Here is a 21,351-nt window from a genome sequence, read left to right as displayed (position 1 = left end):
AGCAGAGTTTGACTCGGAGATCATTCCATTATGTTACATTATTATTATTATTATTTTACACTTTACACTTTACAGAAAGGAAGAGATGAATACAACAGAAGATAGACACACCAATGGGCACAAAGAAACAGCATTTAAACATTTAAATACAAGAAACATACAATAAGCAACATCCAAGCAGTAACAGACTGACAATGTGCAGCATTTAATAAAATAGCATCAATAAAATAATTAGCATTGAGACGTCTTCAGTTAGGTTCTCTCATGTTAGCATTCATCTCTTAGCTCAGTAATTCAGACTACTGTCTCTTGGTAACGGTAAATGTTATTATGATATTGCATATACATCCATAATTATTATGATGAGTAATTAAAGAATACTTAGTTTTGCACATACATTTTTCCTAAATTTTTTACACATATTCTGAATTTTGTTTGAATAAAAATACCTTTTTTCCACCTCAACAAATACAAATACAGATGCTTGGCACACCCCTAGTGTAAACAGCGATGCTTTCTGTGGTTTGGTATCGGGAATTGACCTGAATTTTTGGAATACAATATTTATCTCAAAAATAGATGTGACTGTTGTATTTTTGTTGTATTTATTTTAACAAAGGTTCCTCAAATAAGGTAAACACAGTTGCGAGGGCTATTTTCAGCTGTGTATGTACAGTGTACACATTTGCTGAGTATTAATGGCAGAAGAATGGTGCATTTTAGGATTTACTCAAAAATGAATAAATTCCAGTGGCCATGTTCATAGTGAAAAAGTTGCATTTCACCCAGAACAACATTGTGGCTCTTTGATGTGTTTTCAACAATGGAGGTCTGAGGCACACGGAAATAAAGCAAATAATAACAGGCTTTGACACACTGTTTGTTCATAGGATCAATTGACGGGCAGTTTTGATGTTTTAATGGAATTCATGGATATTAAGAAAAAAATCTAAAGGCTTCATCCTTTAAGAGATTCCGGTAACTAAAAAGCCCCTTAGGCCCTTATTTAGAAACCAATTGTGGCAACTGGCATTGTCAGTTTTTCAAATGGGAATATCTCATACCAGTAAATTGTCTTTTGAAATGTAATACCTGTCACCCACCCATCCCTAGTGAGGGGAAATATAGTACATCTCATGCAAGACGGAGCCAGCAGCACCAGCTGAAGGTATAATGGCACGAGCTGTCTTCTCAAGACAGGCAGTGAGGATCCTAACAGCTCGTTGGCTTTTTTTTTTTTTTTTCTCCGCGTGTTGTTGATAAAACAGGCGACACACCCTGAGGGGAACGCACTCTGCGAAACTCTTGCTAAATGTCAAAGGCGCTAATATTTTGACAGGCCCTTCTCTCCGCTGTGTTTGAAGTCATTAATTTATCACCACCTTTGTTCTTTTAAAGAGATGGAAGGAGTGTCTCTCAGTGTTTTCCCACAATCTGAAGAGAAGAGAACAGAAAGTCTGCATTTGTTGATTCTAATAAGAGCACACGTGAAATTCAGAGCATTCACAGACCTGCTTGGGGCATGATCCACCTGGAAGTGAACTCTATTTTACGCTAACATGGCTCGGTTTCAGGTCTGAGGTCACGTTGACTCGACTCGTATCACAGACACAACGGCACGCAATTTTTGTAACATTTCAACATTGTGCATCGTGAATGTGGCTTTGTAAAGACTTCCACCTGTAGGATTCCCATCCCTTGCGTACACTATTTATTCATATTATACCGCTGGAACTAGATAATTGCACTCACACACACACACACACACCCTTGGTTCTTTCAGGTATGTTTGGCCAGGAAATACATTGTGAGAAAAACTTCCAGTGCTCGTAAGTAATACTTTTTTCAGCAATTTAATATCGCCACAGGAGACAGAGTGACAGTCTGACAATGGACCAGTGTTGCATCACACTTCATGAATATTCATGAGTGGCTCTGTGCTGGCCGTGCAAATGGAGCCTCAGGAACAGAAAATAAATAAATAAGTAAAAGTGCTCCGCGTGTGTGAGATCGTCGTCACCATCACGATAAAAATAAGTTCATTCAAGAGCACGACGTCTTAATAATTAACAGAAGCTCTTTGTTCTGGGTTTAGGTGAGCTAATGTGTTTATTATTCAGCGTCATTAAGCAAGTGGTGGGACTCAAACACTGTACAGCAGTGGGGAGAGATGCAGGCATCCTCACCCCTCCCTGCCTTTGCTCTGCCAGACCGAGATAATCAAAGAGCAGATGCTCATTTTCAGGAACGCGTCTGTGAACTGGGAGTATGTGCATGTGTGTTTCCGAGTGTGTATTTCAGGTTATTCTGTGTGCATTTAGATTTACGCCGATCAGGCATGACATTATTTAACTTCCTAATATTTTATAGGTCTCCCTTTTTCTTCCAAAGCAGTTGTGACTCATCAGAGAATGGACATGGTCCTTTTGATGTGTCCTATGGTGTCTAGTAAAAGGATGTTGTTAGTGGGGGCACGTTGGGTCCTATGGGTTGAGGGATTAGGCTTCTTCTGGTGCATCCCACAGATACTTGATCAGTTTGGGAATTTGGAGGCCAGGTCGACACCTGTTTTTCATGTTTTTTAAGTCGCCCCAGGGTGTGTATTTATTTGTGTTCCCCACACAACACTCTGTCCCCTGTTCATTAGTCTGCCTAATCTCCCTGGATTTGGTCACCCATAGTAGCATGTTGCTTAAATCCGTCAAACGCATTACGCAGGATCTGATTCACCGCGATAGAATGATCCAGCAGTCAGTCAGTCAGGCCTTTTAAATTCAGTTACATGCCTCAGCTTCTCTTTCTCAACAGAATCAGTCACCCAGGTAATACGACAGGTTCCCTTCAGCTGCTTAAGTCCGCTGTGCAGCTGAAGGGAACCTGTTGATGTCCTAGCTTGGTATTAAAGCACACCTGATGCAGGGTGCGCAGTTGTTTTTCTCAGAGGCATGTTTATTGTGTGACCTCTCCTGACGGGATAACAGTTCTTTCTTGCAAACTGGAGAAGCCGGGCCTTAGGTGATAGTCCCGTGGGACTGTGGCTCACCAGAGGCCGAGGCTGTGTCATGTCCATCACACCGCACACCGCCCTCATCAAAGGTGGTGACGTAGGACGCCAACTGTCACTGTTGGAGCAAATCCCAGAAATCGACCATCATCTTTCCGACCATATGCCTCGCAACCTCCGTGTGACGCCATGACACCAGTATTTAAAAATACCTCTCCATTTGTGGGTAGGAGGTGGAAAGTGCTTCACACCGCCTTGCCAAAACTAACCTGAGAAATGTTGTTATTTTTATTATCCTGCATGAGATGGAACAATTCACCATGTCAGACTATTCACATAATATCTTCGGTTGGACTGCCAATAGAAGCATGTGAATGCTGTTCCTGAATCTTGAAAAAATTTGGTCTTCTGGACAAATTAATCTAGCAGTGCTGAAATGTTTCTTTCCCTTGTATTGCTTGAAATCTTTGTGAAATTTTTGATGCATTTCAAATGATGCTGCTCTGTCCTGTGCAAGGAGCCCATAGAGAGGATCAATCCTCAGTCCTATTTACAGATATGACCGTGTTAAGTCCTCATCTATTAGTCTGACTTGCAGTCAATGACTGTCTAAGAAAAAGCTGTGATTCATTAGCCACAGTGGACCGTTTTTTCCCAATGAATAGCTAAAATGGGGGGTAATTTGTCTCTTTATTTATCTATCCTTTAGTTTAACTCATCAATGAAAACAAGCACCAACTGTGCGTGCATTTACTGTGATTCATATTAGGAGTTCGAACCGAATTAAACTCCTAGGGTTGTACTGGCAATACTGATATGACGCCCTTAGCCTGGGTGTCATTGCATGCGCTCGGTCCATTTGTTCAACATATGGAACTGCGCAGCGTGTGAAGCGGTTATCTTTAGGGAAATTGTTAATCATCACAGATCGCGCAGAACCTGCTCACACAGGCCTGTTGCAGTGTGCTGTGCAGTTTAGCTGCAATGAAATGATTTACCTTTTTATAGCATTATGCAAATCAGTCATTTTATCTCCACACCACATAGGCAGCACAATCATTGGCCCCTCACAATGTCATAATATTAGAATTGCTCCCTCTCCTACTTGCACCCCATTGTTTTAGATGGCCCAAATGAAAGCCATCTGGGGGCTGCTGTCCACACCAAGACAAGGGAATTAGCTCTCTGAGCATCCCTTATCTCACTGCCTCCACACTCCACCCGTTGCACTCCCATTCTCCTCTTGTAATGAGTATCTACCCAATTTAGTTCTTTTTCTCTCCAAAGGGGAATAAATCCGGCACAGTCTTTTGGATCAAAGAACTTGCAGGTCCCTCGCCTCTCGCCCCGTGACCTTAATTGACAGGAAATTGTATTTGTCTCGATCCCTCAACAAAAAAAAAAAAAATGGAATGAAACAGGTGTCCGGCAGGATTTGCTCTCCGTGCTCAGTATGATGACCTTTGTCTCTCTGTCTTTTCTTCTCTTTTCAGCTGCTCCTAAGGGTCCTAAGCTCTTTATGACTCCCAGTAGGGCAAAGGTAGGGGACACAGTGCGCATCACTGTGCAAGGGTTCCAGGTAAGACCGCCTGTGGTAAGTGCATGCAGTTTTTTTTTTGAAAATTAAAGGCCAGGTTCAGTCCAAAGTAGGAGGAGATTGGCGCAAATGTGCAGTTCAGCCTGGTTATATTTCTCTATAGGGACCAAACTGTTGGGGAGAGACATAGTCCCCTTGTTTATGAATGCTTACGAGACATTCATTTTGGCTAAATTTAGATTCACGTTTTAACTTTTGGTTCAACCAGTTTGGCTGAAGAACTGACGTCCAGGCCTGCTGTCCATGTCCATCATTCTCTACCAACTAGACTGGACCTATGTAATTTTTCTGACTCCTCTTGCTTCTTGCTTGCACATTCCCAAAGACAAATATTGCCTGTGATGTCCCAGGTGTGAATGTCCCGTGGATGGCCCTGTCTACTCTCTGTGACAGGAATGACACATTGAAGCCAGGCAGCTGGCGCCAGTCAGCTGAAGAGAATAGGGCTAATCCTTATATAGAACATGCTAATGGCCCACAGCGCAATCCTCCTTTGTGACTTCACAGTCACGGCTTCATGAATCTATCTAAGAAGCGCAACTCACATTTAGGATTTGATTTTATTTCCCATTTATGAGACGACATTAATATCCTGTATTGTTGTTGGTTTAGAGCACCGAGCTATTGACTGCGCAGATCACAGAGTTGTGTTTTATGTTTGCCCAGTGACCTTGGGAATCTTTCAGAGCTTTCCTTTGAAGAGGGTTAAGATTGGTTATTATAAACAGGGCTTTGACTGTGGCATGCAACCAGCCGAGCCCTTCAGCAGAGCAGGCATCGGTGCGTGCAGATTGATCAGAAAGCAAATTTCCCTTATCCTTCACTGTACCTAGGCTTTAGGGCTTCACAAGCAGATACGATTGTGTGCTAGGCCTGACAATTTTGCCTCCCGCCCTTCTGATAAAGACGTCCCTTCAGGACGGCGCTACGGATGATCAACTTCCAGTGTGATTGTTGCTGCGTCTTGTGTTTTCCTTGCTGCTTTATCTGTCTCACTTACACTATTTAGGTATTTGTGTTTAGTTTTTATTTGCTGATTATGTGACAATTTGTTGCACAAAGTGCACAACACCGCTTGCTTTAAGGATTCCAAAGTGCAGAGTCTATAAACAATGGACATCTGCATGCAGACTTGGTTGCATGAACTGATTTTAGCTCGAGTTACACCAGCTGTGGCTGTTGGTTTTGTTTTGCACGCTTTTTGCGAATTTCTAAAGGTCTTTTGGAATTCATGCGCCTCCACAGTGTACAAGGTACACTTGAGTAGAATGAAACTGAAACAAAAATGGTTGTTTAATCAGTACATTCTTGGGGACCTTGATTCCACACTTACTTCATGTTTTTCTCTAAAGATGAGGTCATGTCTTTGATTTTCACCAGGACTAAAACCTTCATTCTCATCCAATTTACTAATTTCTTTAAAAACAGATAAAAGTTTTAATATGTCAAGTGCTTCTGACATTTCACTAATGTGATATTCTCTTTTGACGGTGCAAAGCTAGAGTCCTGGAGAACCTTATCTGGAGAAAAAAAAGCTGTTTTAAAGTGAAGGGTTGATTATTAATGCATGCTGTTAACTTGCTGTTGCATTAGGGGAAATTTGGAGCTTGTATTATTCATGTATAGCCCTGCTCTTAATCTGTTGGCTGAGGCTCACACACTTTCTCTGCACTTCTCTTTCTCCACCCCCCTCTCCTTTTCTCCCATCTTTCCCCCCCTTTTCCCCCCCACCTCCATCCCATCCCGGGCGTTGATAGAATGAGGTTTTCCCGGAGCCGCTCTTCACCTGGACGCGGGTGGGGGGTCGCCTGTTGGATGGCAGCGCTGAGCGAGAGGGGAAGGAGCTGATTCTGGAGAGAGTGCCAGCCGAGCTTAACGGATCCATGTATCGCTGCACGGCCCAGAATCCTCTGGGCTCCACAGATACACACACTCGCCTCATAGTCTTTGGTATGTATACACTTAGCTCTGCAACATGCTCCAGCTCTCGTTCTGAATTGTCTACTACGCTGGCAGTTGAGCTGAAATTCATTTAAGTTTGATTAATTATTTAAAAGACACTGCATATGAAACTGCCTTTTTTTTCCATTGTACCACTTGGTTCCACAAGTATTATCTGGAACAGTTACACAGTTAAATGTCACACAAAAAAATCGCATAGTTCTACTAAATTAATTTCATGTATCCACAATATCTTTGGGGAAAAAAATACTTTGGAGATTTGTGTGACCGGTTTTAGGTATGAATCTTTAATGCAACTAAGTGTGTGATTAATAAGAGATTGTATCCTTAATTGGCTCAACAACACATTCTTTTTAGGGCAGCACTTAGTGAGAATAACCGTTCTCTAGCAGGGGATTTAGTGACTATTCCATTAATGGCATGTCTCACGCTGTTCCCACCAATAACCAACCAAGGCATTAAAGTCCCATCGTCAAGACTTTGCTACTGACAGTGTAAGGAAAGTGCTTTGCTCAATGGCCGAGCCAGAATAACAGCTTCATCAGAAACTTCATTTACTGGTGTTAAGGCAGGCTCAGTTATATCTATGGGTGTCCGGCTCCTATGGCTGAAACCGAGCAAACCCATGAAGAGGCTTTAACCAGATAAATTCTGCCATGGCTTAATGTCTCTCTACATAAATTTTATGCCAGTGCTGTGACATGCCAGTCTCCAAAATAAACCCACTCTGTAACTTATCCAGAATTGTATCAATGCCAGTGCGGAAGTGAGGAAGGCTCGTCTCATCTGACTGAACTAAAAAAACGTGTGTGATAATCCATCACTGAGGCAGCCTGCACGAGGACCGAAACCTCCTCCTTCTTCTTCGGTGTCATTATTTTCCACAAGTGTCCCTCACCAGCGATACCGATCTCTTTCACGTATCAGATGCAAAGTATTGTGCAAGCGGCGCGGCTCCATCGGTAATAGCGCTGCCATGTTTAAACAGAGCCATTCGGAAAAGATTCACTTAACACAGACCCGCGTTTGAAAGCCTATACACAAATAAATCACTCGGTGTGTTGTGTGGTGCATTTCTTATGTGAAGAGGGTTCTTGAAATTTATATTATACAGATGTCAAGTCAGGCAAACAGGAAAAATATTTTTCAAGTGCAGAAGTGTGTGGTGTGCGCACGTATCAGCCCCGGAGTGTCCTATTAAAATAAATCAGGTTGGCACTATTTTTGTACTTGAGCGACACTGAGACAAAGAATACTATATCCATCTTTACATATATATATGTGTGTGTGTGTGTAGATGGATATAGTATACTGTGTATATATATATATATATATATCCTCCTGCCTGAGTCACTCCTGTGAACAGGGTTTTGAAGTGTGTCACAAATGTACAAATTACCGGGCGGGTCTAATGAGAACCCACTTTAAGCAGGAAGTGCCGCTTTAGGGAGGCGTTACCTTGGGAGGCGTTTTGCTAGGAAGAGCTCTAATGTCTGTTTAACACCCTGATGCATCCTCAGGTGTCATCGGCTACGTGCCTAGTATGGCCCATCTGTCTGCCTGCTCCTTGTAGATTGCTTCCCCTCACGTTTAGGGGAAGTAAATGGTGATTAAGTGACCTTGACACCATCCCCTTGAGATGAGACACCTCTCCATCAGCATGGGGGGGGGGGGGGGGGGGGGGGGGGGGCTCTGCTCACCTCGCCAGTTTTCAGTATACATCATCAGGAACAATAAAGCGTAATGATAATGCTCGGTGTGGAGACTCTTCGCTGATGACCAACAGCCGTCGCGTCTTGATGATGTGCATCTTTAGCCACCCTCAGGGATAATATCCTCTCGGATTACTGTGATGTGAGTCAGCAGAAGTGAGGAACCGGGCAGTGACTAGCGCACAGGCAGACGTCCAAAGTGCGCGCAAACACACACGCGGAGGCATCGCGGATGTGTGTGCCTATGCAAATTTGCAGGGGCAGGCAAACAGCAGCGTGCGTATGGAGAGAGCACACGCTAATTTCTCTCACGCCTCTCCGAGGGGCCGCTGTGTTAATGCGGTTGCAACGAGACCAGAAACGTTTCACACTGTGCTGTACGCGTAGCTTTCCACCTGCTCGAGCCTTCACATCCGAAAATAGCGCGCAGAGCAGAATTTAGAAGGTGCCGCTAATAAACCCTCCCCGCTCCCTCTTTTGCAATTACCCTATCCCGGTGAGATCTTTGAAAATACAGTGTCAGAGTGCGCCGTTGCAGGGGTAGATATTGGTGCTGATTATTAAAAGGTGGAGCCAGTTTCTCTAAAGATCTCTTCCACGCTGCTCAGCCGCAGCTGTAGATCCCCGGCCTCGCTGCTGCTAAAAGTGTCCTGCTTGTTCTGTGGCAGCGCTCTGTGTTCCCAGGTCCATTAACGGCCTTTTGTTTCTCACTGGGGATGTGTCATTTACCGTGTGCTTCAGGAACTCCGGAGTCCAGCTTCATTAGAAATCCACAGCCTCTGTCAGAGATTACTGTTTTTTTTTTCCCTCTTTGTTTTTTCCCCATCTTACGCCGAGATTAATTCCATCTCTCGTTTGAAGAATGAATCACAGCCTCTGTATCGACTGCAACTTTGATTGTTTGACTGTTTGACTTTTTCCCTTCTCAACAGAAAATCCAAGCATGATGAAAAACACACAGAGTCAGAACAGTAAGTAATTCAGCCACAGAGCTGATGACCTTTGACTGTGCGTCTCTTTTGTGTGTGTGTGTGTGTCTGTCTGTGTTTGCATGTGTGTGCGCTTTCAATACAATGCATCTCATAATTCCAGAGGCACTGAAAGTAACATGAGAACAAAACATGGCGCTGCGGCCTGTTGGGTCGCAAAGCGTGCGCATGAATCTGTCACTGATCAAGGGGGAAAATTCTTCAGGAGACTGCGGTTTCAACAATCACCGTATTGACAGGTGGTTGTTTTTGATTCTGTCCTGTGTGCTCTGACCCAGATAGGCCGTGCGAGAGTGATTCAGTCAGGATTAATCTTTGCCGATATTCAGCAGCAGCAAGCTACAAGCCTCTTCCAGTGACTAACCGCGCCTGTCACTTTTGGTTGAGTGCGAGATTATTGGTGTTTCATATGTGCAGTGGTGGCTCATTTGCAGCTTCTGAGATTATCATATGTAAAGATGAGGGATTGTCAGGAGAAGCCGCAGGGCTGTGACAACAACCTTTCCATCTCTCCCCTTTTCCTGCTTCTCCCTCTCTCTTTCTGCTGCAGTCTCTCTGCCTTTTCCTCCTCTCAGACTTCTGTGTTCACTTCCCGTCTCCCAGCGCCTCCGTCTCTTGCAGCTTCATCCATTTCTGGTATCTCTTTCTCTATTGTCGCCGCCTTTTCCAGCCCTTCACTCATTCTGTTTTCTTCTTATGTACCCTTCCTCCTCTGCCTGGCTCAAAATCTGTCATTTCTTAGATTTTTGGTTAATCATGACCTTGTGCGAAATGCAGATTATACTCTAAGAAAAAAAAAATTGCAAGCGTGAAGTTCAAGGTTCAGGAAAGACTCAAATGAAATGGTGACGTAGAAGCAGATATCAGATTATACACACAGTTCAAGCTATGTACGAAGGGGAGGAAGTGTCTCTTTGTGTTTTGTGAAAATGCGTCAGTAATTTGCTCTAAATACAAAACGGGACTATTGTTACCATTTAGGATCAATTAAGACTCAACACGCACTCGTATTATAACACATTTCTACAATAATGTGCTGTTGATGAACTGGAAAATGAATTTGAATGGTATAATCGCCTAGTGTATAATCCCCAGAGTATGTGTGTGATGCCCATGTTTGTCCCAGCATACAGTGGAAACAGCTTCCTAAGCAGATGGCCAGCAGGGTTGCCCTTAAACTGAAATACCCTGGTCAGACAAAATTAGATTTTTGAAATTTGTAGTCTGAAACGGGCTTTATTCCCGCTTCCTGCTTTCGACGCGTTACCTTGCCCTCCCCCGATATCATTTTTTCTGTCATTTTGCCATTTGTTTTCTCCCCTCTCTCTCTCTCTCTCTGCCTTCTCTTCTCGTCGTATCTTGGGGATGCAAATCTATGAATGCAAATGCTATGGTAAGCACGGGAGCAGGTGTGTCGCAGCAAGGACAGAATCAGGTCAGCCTGGACGCACAGACATGCCTCGCATGCAAGTCAAATTGGTGTTCAACACGGCCCCAAGAGGTCACCACACATGTGCGGGAGCTTAATGGCTGAATTGCAAAGTCCCCGTCTGGCGCGAGTGGGAAGGACCACACCTGTCAGTCAGTCAGGGCCGTAGAAGACTAGAGACCTGCACTTCCTGTGAGGGGTTACAGCATCCATCTTTGTCAGAATTCCACTCTCTCCCACACAACGTGTTAAACCAGACTGTACGGCACTGAAGTGAAATTAGTGGAACTGAGGACAAATGTGTGACATGTCTTCTGCCATACAACACTGTACCTGTGAGCATATGTCAACGGTTTGGGTGATGCAACTGCAGAATTAGTCGATGAACTTTACCAAGTCAAATATAGCATAACAGTGTAATATTTGTCGTCAGCGTTTTAATTTATTTATCTTACTGCAGACATGTTCCATTTGTCATTTCCACAGTGCCGTGTAAAATTGTAATTTAAATCCTCCCTCAGAACAGGCGTCATATCAGAGACAGGAGCCAGACCTGGTATGGCATACCAGCAGATGTGTCATAGCCGATGACAGGAATGTCATATAGCCTTGTAACGCCAGCTAACTCGACTTAAATCTTCTCAGGGGTCAAAGCAGTCGTGTGCAGAGAGAAAACATTATGTTTTCAGCTGACATTTCAGGTGCAGCATATGTGACGTGTTTAAAGAAGCGTTGCCACAGAAATCAGACCCCGTCGTCTTAAAAAGTTGAGATCTGAACCAAAAATTGAAGGCTGAGTGACTTTCTAATATCTGAAAAAGGACCTCATTTGACGATCTTACGGTTGGATGAGTCAATTTACCTAATTAGATGATGCGATTATTGAGAAGATGCAGTTGTTATGCCGTCTAATCTCGCGTGAAATACGTTGTAGAATGTCAGACTTTCAATTGAGACACATTCATTTAGGAGTCATCACGTAACTCTGATTTCAATCCAACTCATAGTAACACATTTAACTTTAAAAAAGTACAAGATCAGATTTTAAATCTGAGCGTAGCCACGCCTCAGCGCGGTCAGTGCTTTCGATCTGATTCTCCTTGTTGGCTCAGCCTCAGCGTTGTTATGTCAGGGAAGACACACCCACACTCAGTCACAACTTCACTCCCACGGCAGCTACAGTGCCACAGTCCGATCTGTAATACACCCACAAGGGAGCTTCAACAACAAAAGCGGCAACAAAACCGGCATCTAGGCTGATCTTTCCTCTATAGTCTTGTACTCTGCTGTCGGCCTCGGAACAACAAAAACAAATAAATCAGTAAAAAGAAGCAGGGCTCTCTACACACTTTTATTTGAGGAGGCCTTAAATATTGGGAAACAAAAGAGTGTCTTTGTATTTGACTGCACCAAAGGTTACAAAGGGTACATCTATACTGTATTGTCATTATTGTGCACTTCAAAGAACCACACAGAGAAGATTTCCTTTTAATGTGGTGCTGTGACCTGCAGTGCTTAACTAACTGTCGCTACATGGAGGCAATCAAAATTATCCAACCGCTCAAATGTCGTGAAATAAAAACGATGCGTATTTGAATGATCTTGAAAACACAATGTGATTTCAGTGGTAATAGAGACAAATAAGATCCCAGACATTTGCCAGCTCCCTTTTGGAATATTAGCAAGTTCCTTATGTGCAACAGATAACATTTGGTTTCTGTGCTGCTGCTGTGTTCTGTAATTTTCAATTGGATTCAAGTCTGAGATCTTAGATGTCAACTCAGGAACAGCAATTCCTGAGCTAAGCCCTGATTGACTTGGATATGTGGGATCAATAACCTGGTATTTTAAAATAATCCATGATTATAGTTCCAATCAATTCTACTCATTCTTGCATCGTATGGAAACACCTTCCTGATGAACTGTGGTGGTGGCGGCTTTCTTCCTGTCGCATAGGTCCTTTATTTTAAGCCTCCTTCTTCATAATGTAACATTTTACTCAACTATATTATACCCAGCATATATGATTTATATCTATATCACAGCTGAAGCATAAGATGAATTCATAAACAGCCTCATTTTACAGGACTATAGTAATTGTAATTTAATGTAGTTTAATGTATTTAAAAAGTATACTTTTCATTCCTGATTTGACTATGCCACTCAACTCAAGTGCCGTTTTTAAAATGAACACATTTAATAACTTTGATTGCAAGTGTGCGTCTAGTGGATTCGAAGCCTGGGGAGGAAATGTCTCTTTGTTCCGCACATTCTCAGCCTATGCTTAATTACTTAATGACTCTGCAAGTGACTGTTACTGGAACAGCTTGACACGTCGCAACGCTAAAATACATTCTCGCACAAAGGTCTCATGCAAAGCGCGAAAAGCGCTGCATTTAATTCAGTCACCAAGTCAAGGTATCTCCGTTTGATTGTAGTCTCAGTGCACTCAAAACGCAGGCTACCACCATGGCTTTCAGCAGCACGACTGACAAACCAGACGGCCTGAGAAGGGGGCTCATATTGGGACATTTTACAGTGACTATAAACCACCTTAAACCATCCATAAAGGCACACTAGAGTGCCTTTATGAGAGCGGGAGCTCTTCTAGCTCACCTACGATATGGCAGCAACAAAGATTTTGAGAATAATGAGGGCGTGTTGGAGCTGATCACTATGATACTGATACTTAATGTTACAGTATGTAAATATGTTGATCCTGTGCACGCACATCTGAAGTCATAAAAATTGGGATTAAGGTGCTGTTTCATAAACATGTCTGTCGTCTGTCTGTCCGTCCGTCTGTCTGTCCGTCCGTCTGTCTGTCTGACTGACTCTTTTCCTCTGGTGTCTGTAGATGAAGCCTCCCGCACGGACGTGCTCGGACTGACGTGGATGGCACTTGTCCTCACAGTGACAGTGGAACTGACGTGAAACCTCTCATCCAAGACACTCTCACTCGCACATATACTCGCCCTCCTTGCTCAACATCCACACACACACACACACACACACACACACACACACACACACACACACACCTACCTTACACAGTCCCTCAAGCCTTCTCCCGTCATCAACAGACCCTTCATACGTCAGTCAATCAGGAAACAGTGCCAGCACACGATGGCGCTTCACTGTTTTTGTAACAAAATAATAACCGAGATAATGATATCAAAAAAAACAAAACAACAACAACAACGTGATGGACAGTAACCAACCCGTATATAGCCCTGCCCAGCTACACCTTTTTTTTTTTTCGTTTCTTGTCCCTCGTCTGCCTGTTGATCAATAAAATCGGTTGATTTGAAACGGAAAAGAAAAAAGCAGTTGGATTTTATTTCGATGAGTCAAAATGTCATTGGTGTTGACTGAAATGTGAAAAAGTGAAACTGGCTTAGACTGTGACACCCTTTCGACCCGTCTGTGTAACATGTCCTGGGATGCAACCGATTAGCAACGCGCTGACAAACTACGGGAGAACAAATACGGATGCTCCAAGAGAACCTGCTTTTTTTTAGAAAACAAAAAAAAATTACTGCACCAGTTTCTTTTTTTTTTCCTGATGGCTTGGAATGTACAAGAGGATTTAAATGCAGAGAAACTAGAAAAAAAAATCTCATTTTTGAGTGTATTTTGTGTACATCAGTGTAAATACTGAAAAATAATTAAAGACGTTATATGGGTTGTGGTGAGGGATGGTTGCGGAGTTAGTTGGAGTTTACACTTCTTCACCCTTGTTTGTACTTCATACAACACTGTTTTCAGAGAATATTCTTGGACAGAAACACCCTTTCTGATTGGATTTGAGCTTTTTAGATCTCTACAACAGGTCTCCAAGGACAGAGTGAAAAAAAAAACAAAAAAAAATCCAACATATGTCTGCTGTTTTGGGGGTTGTGGTGCATGTGACGTTTGAAGATTCTTTCTCTTTTGGTGTGTTGCAATTGACAGCACTGCAACTCATTGTCACTGGCCTGTAATCCAGTTATTTACTTGTGACATACTATCTTAAGTGACCTACATTGTGTACTCTTACCCAGACATTTACGGTACTAGTAGGATCATCAGTTTTAGCCGCCATTCCAGGGAGGAGCTCACCTGAGGCAGCTTGTGTAAACAGGGTTGTTGCATTTGTTTCATTTCACCTGTATTAAAATGGAGAGATGATAAAACCTCACAAGCCTTGACTTTACTTAAAACCGTGTTTGACGTTTTCAGTAGTAGAAGTAGTATTCTTCTGCCTCATTTAATGCTGGGTTCATGTAGACCACGCAAAAAAAAAAAAAAAATACTGCACACACCTGCACGTCAACATGGTTGCAAGCATTGTTTACAGTCTTATCTCGTTTTAATCCCACTGTATCGGGGAAATTTGAAAGACAGCCTGCCTATGCCAGGAGACATGGACTTTTTTTTATGTTGGAGTCAAGGAAAAGTCCCACAAAAGACTAATATTTGTGATTGTATTGAAAATGCAAATTCCGAAGGAGACTCTGACATTGCCGTTAACTCTTTGCAGTTTCTCCCAGTGTACCTTAATGCAGAGTAATCCTGTGTTTTTTGTACTTCACAAGAATTGCAATTTAAGCTATTCTAGGGACACAACACGTATTAAGGGATTAAGGTTTAAACCGGGTGTGGGGTATGAGGAGAGATTTTTAGAGCTTAGTTGAATAGAAAGGATAGACCTATCCGTTTGGGATATCAGCTCACCTTGCCCAAAGTACAATCCATATTCCTGCATTCCGGAGATGAGAGCTGAATAGTACAAATATTATTAACAGACAGTCATATGCGCTTTGAATTATTATTTTTTTTTTCCATTGCGGGGAAGTAAAGGGCACAAATCCTCATCCACCCACTGTATAGCATTATAACCAAGCTATCATTGTAATTCTTATTCAAGAGGCACTTCTGTGCTTTTTTTGGTTTTACCCCTCTCTCCACATTCAAGAGAGAAAAACAAGTCAATTTCTGAATGCATTAGAATGTGCAAAGAAAATGTGGCAATTTTCTTCTTATATGACTTAGCCATCATGCCAGAAGGTGTCCGTCATCCTTGTAGCTTTCTGTGTGGATATGGGTGTGTCAATATTGTCCACAAGGAGGGTAGCATGTCATGACATTTTCATGTCACTGAAAAAAAATCATGCAATTAGTTCAAAGAAAGTCTTGGACCAATAACATACAACACACAATAAAGACGAGCCTTGTAAATATGTCACTTTATTACATTTTCTGTTACCCATGAAGAAAGATTTCCTGTATAATCATGCCTCCTGTGCCTCCTCATTTGTATTTATTTCTGAGAGGGCTGATTGAATTTGAGCCACTGCAGTTTTAATGATCATTCCTGAATTTCCTTAACACACTGATAGCTCTGTGAAGAGCATTTTTTTATTTTTTTTTTATGTTCGTGTTTAACTGTACACGTCTGTCCGCAGCCTAACTCATTTGCATAGTTATTACAGGAAAAAGGGAGGAAACATCATGTTTAAAAAAAAAAAAAAAAAAAAACGTCCTTTGAGCCTTCTGTTCTTGTTCAGTCACATGTTGCACACCTGCTATGGATGGAAGAGGTGAAAGTGGATTCACACAACACTGCAAGCGGTTGACAATCATGTTTTTTTTTTTCGATTCTGAATAGAACCTGAGCTGGGAGCAATGGGGAGGATAAGAAGCTGCCTCTATAGTCCATTTGTGAATAATTCAGGAGTCAGCCATCCCTGCAGAATCCGGTTTCCTTTTTGTTGTCTGCAGGCTTGGCTATCGGATGAGCAAACAGCGCCCATGTCAGGACACCTGACACGCCCTCTCTTTGAGGCTCAGTGTGATGCATCTTTACAATGGTCCACAGTGTGCTTATTCATTAAAATAAATACTGTTTTGTTGTTGACCACCGCATCGCTCAAGTGTGTTATCAGCAACAGAAATGACAGCCTGTCAGAGGCGACTGGGAGACATGATTTCCATGTGAGTGATGCATGTTTGCATCCTCAGTATACTACATGGAAATGAATGACACTGTCATGTTACTCTGTAGACAGTGTGTTTCCATTCTCCAGATGGTGATCTGGACAGTCCTGCTAGTTTATTATACCATGTGACGGCCATTTAAGTGTCTGATAGCAATCTTAAGCTTCTCTTGGGAGGGAGTCATTTAAGCTTCTGTGTTGGCACAGAAAATGACCTTTGATCTATTGCATGGCTGTGCAAACAGATGTATCCTGGTTATTAAGTGTTTGATGAATGTCCTCTATCATTACTCCCCACCCCTTATTCAAACCATGCTCGAGGTGTATGTTGTGTTATCTATCATAATTTTTTTTGACAGTATGCTCATAAAATGACATAATAAAATATGACCTGGACCACTCCTTTTCAAAAACACCCAGCGCCAGCGACATAGCTAAAACTAAATTAGGAAAAATTATTGACAGTAGTCCTTGTGTGATATCTCCATAGTCATGGGAAAAGCTTGGGTGAGTCATTAAATGGCATAACCATTTTACCAACCAACCAAATATTGATCTAAGAGGTATTTACATATTCTGTGTGTGGTTACTGAGACTGCCTCTGACATGCCACAGGTGGTGCATGGAAAGCGCCCCGCCTCTACAGAGCCAGGGATGCAAATAGCACCTCTCAAGCTATCATTTTACACTTGATCCTTTGGGCAAAGAGGTGCAGTCATCAGATCACAACAGGCTGTTTACAATGAAAACCAGCAAGCCACCGTCAGCTGAGGAGGAGCACCGGCATTAACATTCAATTGGATCAGTCAACCGGCTATTGCCACTATCACTGCTACAGCCATGCCCATTGCAGATCTTTTGGGAGTCCAGTTCGACATGCAGCTGCTGTTGAAACTTAGTGTCTCCGTTGCCGCAGTAGTGCTGGCTTCCTGGGCATACAGGTTCTACAGCTCCAGGCACGTGAGGAGGCTTCAGCTCGGTGGCAAAGACAACAAAGAGGCACAAAAATCAACCTGCCAAAACTGCAAGACGGCACTACAACATCAAAGCTCTCCAAAACATGACACGGATGATGGGAACAAGCGACCCTTGCATGCAGACTCAAATGCTGAGGACTTGACATCTGACAGCACCAAGGAAACGCCAGCACAAGCTCATCCACACCAACTTGAAAAGAGTGAGGATGCATTTAGTATGTCAAATACTGACCAAGATATCAGCATGAAAGGAGAGATACTCACTCATCAGATGCAGGCACAGGTTGCCACCAGTAATATTTCATTTGGATCTGCTTTGAACCTTCCTGATCCGACAGAGAGTGGGATGGCCAGTTCAACGGGGCGCCGCTCCCCTTGTTTTTTGCAGAAGCTGGAGGGCTGTGTGGGTGTGGGCAGGGAGTTAAGGCAGGACTTGGAGCGCCAGGGGGCCTACTCGAGCTTTCTCTCCAAGGCAGAGATCAAAGTGGAGGATGCTACCGTGGTGCTAGAAGGAACAGGAGACCAGATTGTGCGTGGAAAGATATACGATTACTATGTTGAGTCCTCTTCTCACTCTGTTACAAATTCAAACAGTGCACTGGGTCAGTATGAGAGGCACTCTGAGTCACAGCCAGTGGAGTTTGGAAGCCGCAGTAGAAACCGCACAGACTCTCCCACCTCTTTAAGCCCCATCATTATGCGTGATCTGGTTTTACCACAAAGCACTGTTGAGGATGCCTCCTCGATAGGAAGCTTCAAGCAGAGGCACCCCGCAAGGCCTGTACTCCTACGCAAGGAGAGCTATCTGTCTGCAGCAGAGGAATCTGAACTTCCCATCCCCTTTCTAACTTCAAGAGCCGCAACTCCAATGACTCACTCCGTGGCCTCAACCGGTGATGAGTGTATCTCTGTACACTCTAAGAGTCCCTCTTCAGACAGTAAAGGGCACACAGCAGGGGAGGGGCCTGATTTAGAGACTGTAGCAGGGGCTCCCTTTTTACACCTTCCAAACATTCTTGTTGGCAAAGATTTGGAATTCATAAAGAGTAAGCTTGATTTAGGTAACTGTTTGGAGACACTATACCTGGCCAAAAAACATGGCCAGATGTCTACCCAGAAAGCGGCCCTGGGGTTCATGTCAGACAACTACCTACAAGTGCTCAGGGACTCCAACCTTTATGGACGGCTGATGGCTGGTGAGCGGCATGAAATCCGGATGCAGAGAATGAAGGGGAGAGGGTTCGTCATGGTCGCAGACATGGACCCTCAAGACTGGGTGCAAGACACAGAAGAACAGACAGCGACAAAAAAACAGAGGAAGATGTCTAGTGCAATATACTATTATGATGACTACAAAGACGTCTGGCATACACTCTGCCTGGTTCCACAGGAGGTCGTCTCTAAAGCCTGTGCCATGTGCACAATGGATAACTACTTATTTGTGGCAGTGGGCTGCCAAGGCAGAGAAATGATACCCTCAAAGCGAGTGTTTTGCTACAATCCTTTGACTTCCATTTGGAAAGAGATCAGTCCTATGAATGAAGCCAGGCCCCGCTGCAAACTGGCAGCACTGGAGGGCTTCATCTACGCCATCGGAGGGGAGTGCCTCTCCACTGTGGAGCGCTACGACCCGCGACTGGACAGATGGACATTTGTGGCTCCGTTGCCTAATGATACATTTGCTGTAGCACATCATGTCACAGTGTGCAGTGGGGAGCTTTTTGTTTCTGGGGGTACTTTTAGATATATGCTACTACGCTACAACCCCAGAACCAACACTTGGAAGCCAAGCCTCTTAGTAAGCGGCAAAGACAGAACTGCAGATATGGTGGCTGTCGGGAGATTCCTGTATCGCTTTGACGTCAACCCACTGCTGGGTGTCAGTGTGTATCGCTACCATACAGTAGCTCGACTGTGGTACGAGTGCAGCTCCAGACGCCTGCTACGCTGCCCTGCCTTTCAGTGTGTCACAAAGGATGGCACAATCTATTGTGTCAGCCGTCAGTTCACCGTGAAGTTCGAGGCTGATGAGATCTCTCCTGCTTTCACAGATGAGGACTTGAGTGTCCTGTCTGCAGCCAGGGGCATACTTTTCCCATTTGTCCTTTCACTACCTGATAAGAAGCCTCGGCAGACGAGTGTGTAACAAGGATTCCGTTTTCCATTGATGATGAGATTAGATGGTGATTGAGTATCCATACAAGAGCATACTTTACATCCACTTTGCTGTTGACTGATTTTGCTTTGATCATGTTCATGCTGTACCCAGGCTAACTCCAAATGCTTTTTTGCAGAGCTTATGTACCCTCTCCACAAACTCACAAAGTGTGTCCCTTACACAGCTTTATTTTTTCTTCAGCTGCAATTACGCAAAGAATTGTGTGTTTCTTGTGTCTCGCCCTTGGCACCAGATGTTAAGTATTAGACTCCTAATGGTAGTCAAACTACTGTTTGCTTAGATTTACGCAGGATGTGCTGCCATGTAAATTGTTTGCTCCTTTGATTTGCCACTCCTTCCTGCCATTATGCTAGTTTTATATCGCCCCAGATGCCTAACCTCTTCACTGTAAGGATAATTCATAAAAAAGTCTGGGAGTAAATGAGTTCACTCAACTCTAACACACAGAGATTGGGAAATATAGAGATGATCCATCACTGTGCCTCGCTGTGTAGGGCACAAATATAACTTACACAGTGGCCTGGATACAATGCTATTATCTACAGTTGCTCTTTAAATATGACAAAATGTAAATGAGTACATCATGCAATACGAATAGGTGAGGCAGTAAAGCATTTGTCAAAAGACTTCAATGATGGTTATTTTTATAAATGTGTTCAATGGTGGCCAGAGACAAGTGCATTTGCATTATCTATGTTCAATTTACCAATTAAATATCTTTACTGTTATCTATTGTGTTTATAAATACAAAATATGTTTCTGCATATCAACACATAAGTAGTGACTAAAGGTATTAAGCCAGATGTGACTTTAATTGTTTGTGTTACGTACTAAATAACCAGTAATAGTATAGCACATGAAAATGAACAACAACACCCCAGTTTGTTTTATCACATGTTGATTGCAAAGAATGATACGTACCTCTAAAATCACTTATTGTCTTCTCATTTACAGTCAGGTCTCTCACTGTACAGACTGTAAAGCCGAGCACTTCAAAAGCACAGAGTGACATGTTGCTATAGCACCATCATGTGGCTCCGACGACTAACACAGCAGAGCTTGGGGCAAGACACGTTGTGTTATAGATTTACTTCAACACTGAGATGTCATGTGACACATGCATCAGTGGCACAGCAGAGTGACTAACCAGCTAACAGTGGGTGAAACAGAGCCGCACTGGAAGGCAGCAGACAGACGGGAAAAGGGGAGGCAGACACAGATGGTTGACCATCAAACATAAGCATCTTTGATTCTTCCTAATTAAACACTTTGATTCCCTGTAATTAAACACCTAATGGGATGGGAGTTAGACATGTCCCTCCAGACTTTGCATTGGATGACTCATGGCTTCTAGTTTGCCTCAATACCCTGGTCAATTCTGACATCAACACTTGCTTTATTATTATTTTTTTCTTTTGCCCGTCTTATTTTCACAGAGTATCCTGTTTCCTAGCAGCTCATTTGGGGTTTCACGCCTGCACAGGGAGAAAGAATTTGCATGCAATTATCCACTGGAAGGGCAGA

General features: G+C 43.2%; 2 protein-coding genes across 3 annotated transcripts in view; both read left to right on the top strand.

Annotated features, from left to right (window-relative positions):
* igsf21a (immunoglobin superfamily, member 21a) overlaps positions 1 to 14,873 on the top strand; it is a 156,395-nt gene extending 141,522 nt beyond the window's left edge. Inside the window, exons 7-10 of one of the 2 annotated variants that reach the window (XM_047583849.1) lie at positions 4,498 to 4,598; positions 6,359 to 6,551; positions 9,208 to 9,246; positions 13,551 to 14,873. In XM_047583849.1, the coding sequence (XP_047439805.1) occupies positions 4,498 to 4,598; positions 6,359 to 6,551; positions 9,208 to 9,246; positions 13,551 to 13,627 (410 nt within the window). In that variant the 3' untranslated portion in view covers positions 13,628 to 14,873. The remainder of the gene's footprint in view (positions 1 to 4,497; positions 4,599 to 6,358; positions 6,552 to 9,207; positions 9,247 to 13,550) is intronic. The other variant, XM_047583850.1, reaches the window with a different exon arrangement.
* Positions 14,874 to 17,295: 2,422 nt separating this feature from the next.
* On the top strand, positions 17,296 to 19,794 carry klhdc7a (kelch domain containing 7A). Its single transcript, XM_047583483.1, has one exon. It carries the CDS (start codon positions 17,512 to 17,514, stop codon positions 19,792 to 19,794), a length of 2,283 nt encoding a protein of 760 aa, XP_047439439.1. The 5' UTR covers positions 17,296 to 17,511.
* The last annotated feature ends 1,557 nt before the right edge of the window (positions 19,795 to 21,351 follow it).

The sequence above is a fragment of the Mugil cephalus genome, chromosome 4, assembly GCF_022458985.1.
Source record: "Mugil cephalus isolate CIBA_MC_2020 chromosome 4, CIBA_Mcephalus_1.1, whole genome shotgun sequence".
Taxonomy (NCBI): Eukaryota; Metazoa; Chordata; class Actinopteri; order Mugiliformes; family Mugilidae; genus Mugil; species Mugil cephalus.
The sequence above is the reverse complement of the archived record's forward strand: the minus strand, read 5'-3'. Positions and strand labels throughout refer to the sequence as shown.

What these genes read in the sequence shown, in the direction of transcription:
- klhdc7a (XM_047583483.1), top strand. Translation starts at nt 17,512, where the DNA reads ATGCCCATTGCAGATCTTTTGGGAGTCCAGTTCGACATGCAGCTGCTG.